The sequence below is a fragment of the Morchella importuna genome (assembly GCF_003444635.1).
Source record: "Morchella importuna strain M04M26 chromosome Unknown Morimp01GS001, whole genome shotgun sequence".
Lineage (NCBI taxonomy): Eukaryota > Fungi > Ascomycota > Pezizomycetes > Pezizales > Morchellaceae > Morchella > Morchella importuna.
In genome coordinates, this window is record NW_025763398.1 from 2,711,331 (window position 1) to 2,723,408 (window position 12,078).

Genomic DNA, 12,078 nt, shown 5'->3' on the forward strand with positions numbered 1-12,078 from the left:
CTCACTCAATACAATACTCGCTTCAACGATACTCCGAGAGATTCTCCGAAGTGCGCTCTACAGGCCGGTACATATACCGAAGGAAAGCCGAATAACGGTTAAACTCAGTAGCAGGGAAGTAATATTGGCGCGTGTGAGGCCATGATCAATCAAGATCAACAGACATCGTCGTCATCCAAGGAAGGATGAAATTTAACGGCATAGCGGCTGATTTGTATATAAAGTACATAAAGTGAATATATAGAGTTACTTGATATTAGTTTCCTGGGCTTTCCTCTATATAAGGTGACTACTTTCTCCTCGAAGGTTAGCCAGCCAACAGCTTCTGCTGAAAATTCAATTCTACAGTGTGGTCGTGATGAAGGGCCTTCTAGGAATTGGCGCTCTTTTGAGCTTCTCGTTGACGACTGCTGCTGCTGCCACCAACAGAACAAGCTATGCGGTTGACTTGAAGATTACCACTAAGTCCGGTTCTAGGAACAAGACTGCACCGTACTTACATGGGTTGTTCTTTGAGGATATCAATGTGAGCTCCTCCTACTTTCTGTTTTCTTACGAGTTAGACTAACAAAGAAATTTAGCACTCTGGAGATGGTGGACTCTATGCCGAATTGATTCGAAACCGAGCCTTCCAAGGTAAACTCTCTTGACCCTACCCACACTAAATTTTACGAGTACTTACGACCACAGGCTCCGATGTCACCTTTGGCAGCGTTCCCAATTTGCGCGGCGCTAGAATCATCGAGTCAGAGAACCCTGTGTGTGCATGGGCACCGACTCTCACTGCCTGGAAGTCAATTGGAGGCGCGGTGCTTTCTCTTGACGTTCTAAACCCGTTGTCTGATGCCCTTACGACCGTGATGCGTGTTGATATCCCACAAAACGCAACGGGTGAAGTCGGGTTCTACAATGAGGGATGGTGGGGAATGGATGTGAGACCGTAAGTCTTGAGAAAATACTCAACCTTGGAGTAAATTAAATTAATTCTTAAAATAGGCAAGCTTATAATGCGTCGTTTTACATCAAACCCAATGGCGCGCTTTATGCAAAGAACGTTACCGGGATTAAGGTCTCATTACGCTCTGATCTTACAGATGATGTTTGGGTTGAGAACGCTATCACTTTCGAAGGAGACCTTAGCACCCACAACTATACGAAGTTCGAGACTGTCCTCAAGCCTGAAGTCTGGGCTCCCAACAGCAACAACACTTTTGCGATCACCTTTGACGCTGCCGAGGCAGCCGGCCAGGCATTCTACTTCGATCTTATTTCCCTATTTCCACCCACCTACAAGGACCGGCCCAACGGTCTCCGAAAGGATCTCGCTGAGCACCTCCATAACCTTGCTCCCAAGTTCCTTCGATTTCCTGGAGGAAACAATCTGGAAGGTCTTAGCATTGCCACTAGATGGCAATGGAAGAAGAACATCGGCCCCATTATTGACCGTCCCGGAAGACCTGCTGACTGGAGGTACTACAACACCGACGGCATGGGATATCTCGAGTTTCTCGAATGGTGTGAGGATCTAGAGATTGAGCCGTTGTTGACTGTATATGCGGGATATTCGCTTGATGAGGCAGACGTGCACCCGGCAAATACTGTCCCAGAGGATGAGCTGGATTTCTATATTCAGGAAGCGGTTGATCAGATTGAGTACGCGACTGGAAGTGTTGATACGAATTGGGGGGCGCTAAGGGCCAAGCATGGGCACCCAGAGCCTTTCGTGATCAAGTAAGTTTTTTTTAGAGAGCGTGGTATCTTGATTCGGGAGTGCTGACTGGATTGCAATAGATTTGTGGAGATTGGAAACGAGGACTGGTTCAGTGACTCTTACTACTGGCGTTATCCGAGGTTCTTGGAAGCTCTACAGCAGGCCTATCCTAACATTACGTAAGTGTCTAAAAAAACAAATATTTTTTAAAAAAGTAATGATCATTGATGGAATTTTAGTTATATTGCATCTCAGGCAACTGAAGCATCTCCGTCGGGCGTCAACACCAGCAGTAAGTCCTCTCAAATCTTAGCCTACTTAGCATCCAATATTAACTTTTTCCAGTTGCTCCTGGCGGAATGTGGGATCTCCACCACTACGAGACCCCTCAATTCTTCAAGGACCGTTTCAACTTCTTTGATAACTGGCAAACCGTCGCCGGCTACCCTGGTGTCCAAATATGTTAGTATTTTCTATGCCCCCGATAATAATTAGTTCCTAACCCTTTTTGTGATTAGTTGTGGGTGAATACTCCGTTCTCTCCCGGGACCGTGCCGGCGGTGTCGACTGGGCCCATGGTGAGGGTCGTTTTGTCTACCCTACCATGGTAGCCGCCATCGGTGAAGCCATTTTTGCTCTTGCCATGGAGCGTAACCCAGACGTTGCAACTCTCAGCTCCTACGCACCACTATTCCAAAACTTCAACTCTTATCAGTGGACCCCTGACTTCATCGGTTTCTCAGCGGACCCGAACCAGACAGTCCTCTCCACATCCTACTACCAGCAACAAATGTTCTCTCACTTCAAGGGCGAGGAGACGCTTCCAATCATCAACACCAAGGGTGACTTCAACCCGTTGTGGTGGCATGCATCCACAGAGAATAATAGGGTGTTTGTCAAGCTTGTTAACGCGGCTGAGTATGAGGTGCCCGTAAGCTTTGATGTAGACTTTAAGGTAAAGAGTGTCAATGGTACGATTTTGAGGCACGATGATGAGTATGGCTTCAACTTTATTGGTAATGCGACGGCAATTTCACCAGTCAAGTTTACCTTGGATAATGGAAGGAACAGTACGACCATCAAGGCGGGCGGGAACAGATCGACTGTCCAATGGAACGTCCCGAGCTTGTCGGTGACGGTTTTGGAGTTGAACTAAGGGTTCTGGAAGAAGGTTTTTTGTATAATTTTTGGAAAAAGAAGATGTAAATGGCATTTTAGTTATGAAATGGATATGATCATGGGCTGATGAAGCTGTTGTGTCTGCAATGGGTTAGAAGTTAGAGGTGTGGTTATAAGGGCCAAGACATGAGTGATAAGCTGTGAATAACGGCCAGTGTCACGTCTCACGAGTCACGGCGCGACATCTCAAGTGAAATAAATAAAGTGACGTTCTCGATCCCCGTTTCGATGCTCCTTAAACTAGATCATGATCATTTACAGAAATCCACCCTGAGATCAATCATCATTCCCCAGACTCCTGCCCACTGACGTCATAGACATACTAATGACCTCACCGCACTATAAACCGTACCGTTCCGCCCAATGCAATCTATATAAAAACTCCCCAAAGACCCAATGCAAATGCCGAAAAAACAAACTCCAAAGAAAACAAAAGAAACACCATAAGCAAAGTCCCATAACCCAAAACTCATTTTCCTTTTTTACACAACACATATCGTCAAACAAAATCGTATCATACACCATGAGCGGAACCAACCAGAACCGAGGAGAGAACCCTTCCCAACTCAGTGGACATCTCCAGTATGTCAAGGGAGCCGCCTCAGTAAGTCTTTTTTTTTCTTTCTTCTCTATTGGTTTTGTCATCAACTGACAATTCTTTCAACCAGGAAATGATCGGCAACACACTTGACTCCGCGTCCTGGAAAGACTATGGTCGCCAGGATAAGGAGGCAGCGATCGGCCAGATGAGGGCCGCAAAACAGCAGGGCGACGAAGAGATGGATTATAGTGCGAGAAAAGCCTCGTCACTGAGTGCAGAGGGGAAGTTGCAGAATGTCGCGGGGGGATTGACGGGATGTGGCGGTATGCAGGAAAGAGGGAGCGAGAAAGAGAAGGTCGCGGAGCAGAAGACGACAGAGGGATGGTAGGGTTTTGGGAGTGGCTGCATAATACTGTATGGGTACATGTATTAGTGATTGTAAGATATTGGAAGAACCATTTGTTTGCTATCGTACCTTGAGAAGCTTTTTCCCGTTAGCCAGTTTTTGGTTGTAGTGGTTGTGGTTGTATTGCTTGTTGCGATTCCCAGAATGCAGTATCGTTTTCATTATCGTTGACATAAAAATTCCGATAAAGCAAATCAATTGCTCGGATACAGTTCGTGAAAGTCCCTTGACCTGGGTCTTTCTGGAACATTCCCATTAAGCGATAACTCCGATGAACTTCTGGTCGATGATGCCTGCGACGACGCATTATCCACCGAAACTGTCTCTTGCCTCCATTTTGAAACTGCGACGAAACATGTAAGCCCACCATACTCCTTGTGTTTCAATTTTCTCACAACTCTTGGCTTACCTTCAACAATCGGTGATTCATCATCACTCTCATAAGTTCTCTCGGGTGGAGGGGTTCCCGGACGCTGTCGCTGGGCTTCTAGATCTTCGACTTTTTCGTTTGTGGAGGACGAGGAGGAGACGCTGGGTTTGTAGTTGTCCTTGCCGCGCCATGACCTGATCCAGTAATAGAGCATGAAGCCACAACCGACGAAAAAGGCTGTTATAAGGAGGGAAGCGATCACTACTGTGGCAATGAAGGACTTGTTTTGTGAAGGGTGGCCGACAGTCCACTCCTCTGAATCTGTTATGGCTGACATCTTATTGTGGTTTGGTATAGAAGGTAAGGAATATAAAATTTATTAAAGTGTGTAATAAAAAAAAAATAGTAACCAGTACTATATATGAAGAAAGTATTTAATATGCTGATTGACGAGATTGCGTGCTTGATTTCTCTATGGGTGGAGAGAAAGCACGACCCATTATAAAGAATTGAATTCCATCTTTGGCGCCCTCAGCTTTCAAGATGCCAATAACAAAGAGCAATACCAAACAGTAGTGCGGTTTATCGCGTCTCCTTCTCCTGTCTCCATTGTCGCTGCCCTCCATGAACACAAAAGGGAAAATCTATAGTAGGCAGAAGCTATTGTTCCCGCGTTTCAGAAGCACCTGTCAACGAGTTTCGTCCCTTTTTGTCCCTGGACTAGTAGACCCTGTCCCAATTGGGACATGCTATTTATAGTAACAACCAATCAGCGCTCAGAACAGAGACTACTAATGAGGCTCCAAGCCTTCCCAAGGTTGTACCAATTTTATCGTCCCAGTGACAGAGAACCCGCCAGCATCTTGGTTTTCTTCCCTTCCCTTTCCGTTCCCGTTCTCACTGAACCCCAGCGGCGCCTAAGAATTCTAGCAGCAAATCCGTCAACATAAAAAATAGAAACTTCTCCCGGATTCCGGAACGGGCGCGCTCTGAGACCCCCCTCAGCCCCGGGTCTACTGGATTTAGATGTCGCAAGCGCCCGACGAATCTGATTTTTAACTCGTCGTTTGAAGATAGGGCTGATCTACGCCTGGAAAGACGTGATGACATTATTGCGTGCCTCCAAGTGATTGAGATTTGTATCTGTTCTGCCTTTTGTACCCTCCTCGTCTTTGAAATGCCACCATGAGTCGCGTGCTCCCCCACGAAGAACAAACGTATGCCAAAACCTGCCCACGAGCTATTCATATGAAAAACCATAGACCAGATTTGGGACACTGAAGGCATAACTTTCAATGAGATAACAGAGCCTCTCATCCCACCTACCATAATAGGTAAAAGGTGGCTGTGGGTGTAAAAGAAACTGGATGATTTCTTCCCCAAGAAACCAATGAAGTCATGTGAATAGAGAGGCCCCACGCGGGGGTCGAACCTGCAACCTTGAGATTAAGAGTCTCACGCTCTACCGATTGAGCTAGCGAGGCTTGCGACAGCATTCGCTGTTCATTTATAAAAAAATTGAAAACAGAGCGGTTGCCATCAAACTATCATTGACCTTCCATGCTTTCGTAATTTCTTAGTAGCAGAATAACATCCAACGTCAACTGATGTGCTAGGCTTAGCAACGAAAGCTCTGGAAGACTATTAGTATAATACAAACTCGCATTCTTTATTTCATGATAATTGTACTACCCGAGAGAACCTTCAGGCTCCCAATAGCAAGCTGGTCTATCTCCAATCTTCATAAAGAAGTAAAAGGTCCCCTTCGCCATCCCCCAGAAGGGTCGACCATGATTTTCTAAGGGGGAGAGAGCAACCTTTATAAGTGTTAGCCCCAGTGGTATTGTCTAGTCATGATGATTCTTTTTTGCCTGAATATAAATATTAGGGGAGTGCAAAAATAAAGATTTACCAACCCACTCCCTGCATACAACTCATTGCTCTTCTGATGACCCATATTTGATCCTCCCCCGTTCCCTGGTAATTTTTAACATACCTACTTGTCCATATCTATATTCCCAATTTCCCGACCGATGTCCCGCCACCGTAACCGTCATAGCCCGCGGCGATACACCGTCCACGGTACCTCCCCGGTGATGAAGCGGTTCCACAAGCCACGGCCTTCCTCCTCCTCAGCACCTATATTTCTTCGTAAGTCCTATGTAGACCGTACAAACGAAACCAGAGAGCTCGTAAAGCTTGTTCAACAGAGCATCCGCATTCTTCCCGCCTCAAAGACAAAGAAGCCAAGATCCAAAATATCGGTGATGCTGCCAAAAATCGAGGAGGGAGATGAGGAGGTGGAGATTATTTTCGACCTTTCGGATCTGGACCTCAAGCTTGATGCTGGGAAGATCGGGCAGATGAAGCAGGGCCCGCCGTCTTTTGAGGTGCTGAGTGGCGGTGGAGGGGTGGAATATGTAGATGGATCTGGAGAGAGAGGGGAAGCGTTGGAGATGGAGTGTGCTCGTGAGGGGATGGATTGGGAATATACTTGCTCACGGGTGGGGATGATGTTTCCGGGATTTAATGAAAGAATTCAGGCCCATTATGTCGATACTAGTAGGATGCAGGGTAAGGGGGGGTTTAATTACGGTGTGCTGGTTGATGATATGGATTGGGAGGATGAAGGGTGAGAGGAAACACATGGTGTTGAGACACCGGATTCATAGTTGTTTTTCTATCTTTCTTTAGTGAAACGTTTTTTCGTCTCTCTTTCTAGCCTAATAATTGTTTTTTCTCATGACTTTATTTTATCTGTTCATACTGCAGCTGTTTACTACGATTGGTAGATGGACTGGATGGAGTTGATGTCAACACATTTCACGGTTTGAGCAGAAACCACAATGATCATTTTAAAGTATGAAGCCCAACTCTGTGGTTTGATTAAAGATTCTGGCTTAGCGGTTACTACTTAGACAGTAGTGGCTAGAAAATTCGAAGGCAAAATGAACTCAAAGAAGACAGAGAAATGGAAAGAAAAGGCAAATGAAACAACAGAAAAAGAAAAAGAGATCAAAATCACACCCATGAGCAGCCACAAATGACAAAGCCCATTACCTAATTTTATACCTCCCCCGGGTCTTTTTTGATAGCCATTTCATTAAGCGTACGCTGATTCGATCGATTGATTCCGATGGTGCCCGAGAAGATTTTCAAAGTATCATATGGCCGGAGCTGGAAGGCCTAGTAACGTTAATCATCTGATAGTGAATGAGAATGTGCTCTTGGGCGACGTACTCATTGATAGAGATTTTCCTGTGCTCCTGCTTCTTGTCGTGCTCTTCTTCTTCTTCCTCCTTCTCCTTCTCCTTCTTCTCCTCCTCCCCCGCACTCCCATCCTTCTCTTTTTCCTCCCCTTCCTCCTCCTCCTCCCCCCCTTCCCCCTCATTCTCATCATCAGCTTCTTCTTCCTTCTCCTCCTCCTCCTCTTCCCCCTTCTCTTCCTCCTCTTCCCCCTCCTCCTCTTCCTCCACCTCGTCCTTCTCGTCGTCAGCGTCACATGCGGGTAAAGACTCGTCAAGGTCATCATCATAACCAATGTAGCCATACAAAGCACAGTAATCGACATCCTCGGAGGAGTCATCTTTCATAATAGCGCCTTTGTCGTCCCTCTCGACATTTTCGCGGACAGAAGCGACCCCATCGCTGTTCCCGTTGGTATCCCCAGCGGCCTCCTCGTCGGTATCATCGGTCGTGATATAGCTGCTTCCATCACTTACACTTTCATAAATCTCACTCCCACCAGCTTTATCCACAAAGACGCCCAGAGCATCGAGAAAGTTATTCACTTCCTCCTGCTTTTTAACTAACATGTGCCTGACCTCTTTAAGTTCCTCGCAGAGCACCGAGATCGCATCCTTGTACCTCTTCTCGTAGGCAACCTCGACAGTCATGAATTCGGGAATATCGTGTCCATTCTTGATATCTTCGATGATTTCTTCTTTGGTGGGGTAGCGCTGCTCGCGGGGGATGGGGGGATTTTGCCTGGAACAGAAGCGGCGGCTTCAGCAGCCTCGGCGGCGGCGAGACGGTCAGCGAGCGACTTAGGGTTACGCAGATGGGCGACAGATCGGGGGGATTGATGACGAAACATTTTTGAGACCCGTTTCAGTTGTTGTGATGTGTTGATGATTTGGTGGTTGAGAGGGCTATTTATGTGTTGTGGGAGCATGTCCCAGAAACGCAATAAATACTTGGGGCACTCATCCCTCACCATGCCAACCAACTCCATCACGTCGAAGTTTTCCTGAGTGATCAGAGAACCGTCTTCTCGATAAGCCTGTAAAGGTCGAACACTTTGTTCTTGACAAATCTGATTTTCAACCAGAGGAGCTGGAGAAGCATCAGGACTTACGGTTTGGACGGAAACTCGTGGCTCTGGAGCCCTGGTAATCACAATAGAAGGAGGCTCCAGTTTCTTGACTGAGGGAGGGACGAAGCTAGAAGGGATCTCTTTTTCCTTACCCTCAGCTTCACGCAGGAGAGCGTTTAGCTGCCTTCTACTCTTCTTTGCAGCATGAGAATCGGCCTTCTTGTTCTTAACCATAGGGCGCAAAGTGACTTTTAGTTCTCTCCTTCTCTTCTTTGCTTCATGAGAAGTGGCCTTCTTACTCTTAATCATGGGGTGCAAAGTAGCATCTAGCAGCCTCATATTCTTCTTTGCCCCATGAGATGTGTATGTGTCTTTCTCATTCTCAATGATGAATCTTAAAGAATTCTCTGGGCTCCTTCGACCCTGTCCTGGAGGAAACATGGCTTTCATACTCTCAACGACGGGGCTTAAAGTAGCCTTGATGTCATCCTTAACGGCGGGACTAAAAGAAGCTTCAATATAATCCTTGATGATGGGGCTAGAAGGAATTTTAATGTCATCCTTAACGACATGTGAAACAATCTGCTTTTCCCGAATAGGAATCAATGTAATACTTGAAGGGGAGCTAGAAATTGAAAACTCTTGCAACTCTATCCCATCGATAGGGATTGGTCCACTTATTATTGGACGCTTCCAACCAGAAGAACTTTTATCGCTTTCACTCTTTCTTCCCAGCTTCATGAACGTACTGATGCTGTCTCTAACCCTATGCCTTTTGCTTCCTTTCGGCTGTGTTCGCGCTGCCGGTGCCGGCGGGGTTTGGCCGTTGCTGATAAGTTTACTCAAAGACTTACGGGAGATCGCTGAACGCTGCGCCATTTCTTAGGGTTTTAAAGATGAGATAGGGGGAGATAAAGATCGGAGATGAGGGGATGGGCGTAATTTGAAGGTGGTACCGGGGCGGGTTGATGCCGGGATGGGGATGTCAAGGGCAGGATATGGGCAGAAGGTCAAGGGAGACTACATTCTCACATAGAGAAGCTCGCTGAGTCGTCGAGGCTTAGCACTGCGGCTCGATCGTCAGCATTGTAATCACCAGCCGCGAAAACCCCTCTGTAGCGCAGAGTGCCACAGAAAAAATCTGCGAGTGATATTTTGTGACCATTAGATGCTACACCATACCGGTGATAATAAGTGAGTGTTTATTTATTTAATCCTCTTAATTAAGCATTCTTTGTTACATATATTGCTCGGGATCTTTTGTCTGGTGAGCAGTGTTGATGTGGGCGCTCGACGATGATGCCGCAAGAGGTTGTCACGGTGTGGGTCGGCAAATTGGATTCCTTTTTTTTTGTTTCTACAGTTAACAAACACTACATCTCTTTGGGTACGGATATATGGAGGCAATATGAGCGAGCTCTACGTTTCTTTATAGCTCAATTCCTACCCACATGCAATGCACGTAAACGCGCAATGCACGTACGTGCGTATGGGCAGACAGGAATGAAGAAATCAATTAATTGATCCGATATGTAGGCTATAACATAGATGTACGGGAGATCATATAACTGTTAGATTTTAGAGCCTCGATCTTGCAGATCAACGGTAACCGAACCACCCCCGAAGCTCTAAATTCGTTAGTTGTAGATACAAACTTCTCACGATCGAGCTTGTTGAGAATACCGGTCACAACTGAGGTAGCACCTGCAGCCGACTTGAACGGGAAACATCTCTCTCAGCTTCAAAACAAAAACAAAAACAAGGAGCTACACCTATTGTTCGCAGCCGTATCGTGAGAGCCATCGCCAGCTGATACGGCAGGGTGACCAAGCTACTCAGTTCCCACCAGCAGGTTCGTCTACGTACATGTAGGTACATGTACATACATTTTAAGTTCGCCCCAAGCACCCCCGCTTCCATCCTTACAGCGGGAGTAGCTTGCTGCTAGTAGGGTATGGGCACGAGACTAATACAAACAGGGGCCCTCATACTACGACTCATCAGGCCTAGTGAACACAAATCTGCATGCACATCTATGTACTTCTGGCCTGTCCGGTACCGGCCGGTATGAGCAAGTATCGGCGGAGTGGAGACTAATTGATTATATACTGCGCTATATGTAGCCATGCCAAACATGCAGGATCTTTAGAAGCCGCTGAGATTATGTCTAGACCGGCTGAGTATGGTTAGAAAACATAATTCAACAGCAGGGTGCAATGTTTTAACGAGTGATATTTGGTGATCAAATTACCTAGTGCGGCCGTCTATCTTACTTTCTGCTTATTTTTTGGGTCCCATAATACTTACCATCCTCCAGTATTGATATTTATAGGAGATTTGGTAACGTTTTCTCTCAGGTAATGTATCCGATAATCATCTGATGTCTTAATAAAGATTTACTCCGTATGTGTTCCCGACTAGGACCCGTGTACGTGAATGTGCCTGTACTTGTAGATCGACATGGGTTTATGGTATAATATATATTGGAGCTTTCCCCTCAATCTTCTAGTGGTATAGTGAGGAGTTCGTTACAAGGTAAACAAATATTAACCATTAAGGAAGAGCATTGGATGGAGCCATAAATTAAACTCGAGAAACGTATAAAACGATTTCTTGTTTCTTTGAAAATTTTCCCTGGCCTAGCTAGGTCGTTTTATATTGTGATTAGATATGAACTTATGTTGTTCTCTGAACCTTTGTTTGTAATTCCAGCATTTAGAGTATGATGGCCATGTGAGAATCACTAAATCTATCCCTTCAACTACACAAGATGGCTGGAGTTTTCCCTCGCCATAAAAGCCAGTATGGTTACAAAGGATAGGTGGGTTCTGTTCTCAAACGGGGCCTCATGAAAAGGGCCTAGGCCCCCAGCATTCAGGTTAATCAGCATACCTCCTTATATTACATTTTCATTTCATAAAACAGTAGGTCCTTGCGACGTTCGTTGTGTGCGTGTAGGTCTTGAGATCCCTAACTATATATAGATCTTCATGATGCTTAGTACTAGCTTAAGTTACTACAGCCACTCTGCAAAAGTGTTCGTGATTTAGTTTTAACCTTTAATGCGCAGTGTGGCGCACCCGTAATGTTGATGCTATTAATGTTGAGATTCAAAACAACGAAAAATATATAATATAGTTCGTGGCTACATATAAAAGAAGGTAGATCATTAATCTTATTTTTAATTGCTTCTGGGCACCATTCGCCACTGGAAACGTCCTCTCTTGGGGTTTTTCTTTTGATGGTCCGCCACGGTTACTTATGGAGGAATGTCTTACTTCGGAACTACATGTAGAATCACGAACACTTTTGCAGAGTGGCTATACTAATTATCACCGAGGACTTCAGGTAATTAATTGATTAATAATTCATTAATATTTTGGAGAACTTCAGGCAAGCTTTATATACCGAGACCAAATTCGGCACCCCATCGACACTAGCTTTTGCCCGTTACATTGGATCGTTAAATAGCTAAAAACACTTTTGATTGACGTAGGAGTATGGGATGAAATATAAGAATAGACTATCTCGTTTCATTTGGTAATAAGGATGCAAG

At 45.6% G+C, this 12,078-nt stretch overlaps 5 protein-coding genes across 5 annotated transcripts; 3 read left to right on the top strand and 2 right to left on the bottom strand.

Moving 5' to 3' along the window:
• Positions 1-358: 358 nt before the first annotated feature.
• LAJ45_00690 (uncharacterized protein) lies at positions 359-2,867 on the top strand (the record flags this gene model as incomplete). Its single annotated transcript, XM_046110291.1, has 8 exons — positions 359-526; positions 582-636; positions 691-940; positions 997-1,731; positions 1,792-1,890; positions 1,951-2,003; positions 2,057-2,173; positions 2,230-2,867. The coding sequence occupies 8 exons, from the start codon at positions 359-361 to the stop codon at positions 2,865-2,867; spliced, it is 2,115 nt and encodes a 704-aa protein (XP_045976984.1).
• A 546-nt stretch (positions 2,868-3,413) lies between these two features.
• Positions 3,414-3,819, top strand: LAJ45_00691 (uncharacterized protein; the record flags this gene model as incomplete). Its single annotated transcript, XM_046110292.1, has 2 exons — positions 3,414-3,494; positions 3,559-3,819. 2 exons carry the CDS (start codon positions 3,414-3,416, stop codon positions 3,817-3,819), a joined length of 342 nt encoding a protein of 113 aa, XP_045976985.1.
• Positions 3,820-4,031: 212 nt separating this feature from the next.
• LAJ45_00692 (uncharacterized protein) lies at positions 4,032-4,544 on the bottom strand (the record flags this gene model as incomplete). The annotated part of the gene is made up of 2 exons (XM_046110293.1): positions 4,032-4,180; positions 4,247-4,544. 2 exons carry the CDS (start codon positions 4,542-4,544, stop codon positions 4,032-4,034), a joined length of 447 nt encoding a protein of 148 aa, XP_045976986.1.
• Positions 4,545-6,240: 1,696 nt separating this feature from the next.
• Positions 6,241-6,843, top strand: LAJ45_00693 (uncharacterized protein; the record flags this gene model as incomplete). The annotated part of the gene is made up of 1 exon (XM_046110294.1): positions 6,241-6,843. One exon carries the CDS (start codon positions 6,241-6,243, stop codon positions 6,841-6,843), a length of 603 nt encoding a protein of 200 aa, XP_045976987.1.
• A 519-nt stretch (positions 6,844-7,362) lies between these two features.
• LAJ45_00694 (uncharacterized protein) lies at positions 7,363-9,401 on the bottom strand (the record flags this gene model as incomplete). The annotated part of the gene is made up of 3 exons (XM_046110295.1): positions 7,363-7,393; positions 7,448-8,194; positions 8,404-9,401. 3 exons carry the CDS (start codon positions 9,399-9,401, stop codon positions 7,363-7,365), a joined length of 1,776 nt encoding a protein of 591 aa, XP_045976988.1.
• Positions 9,402-12,078: the final 2,677 nt, after the last annotated feature.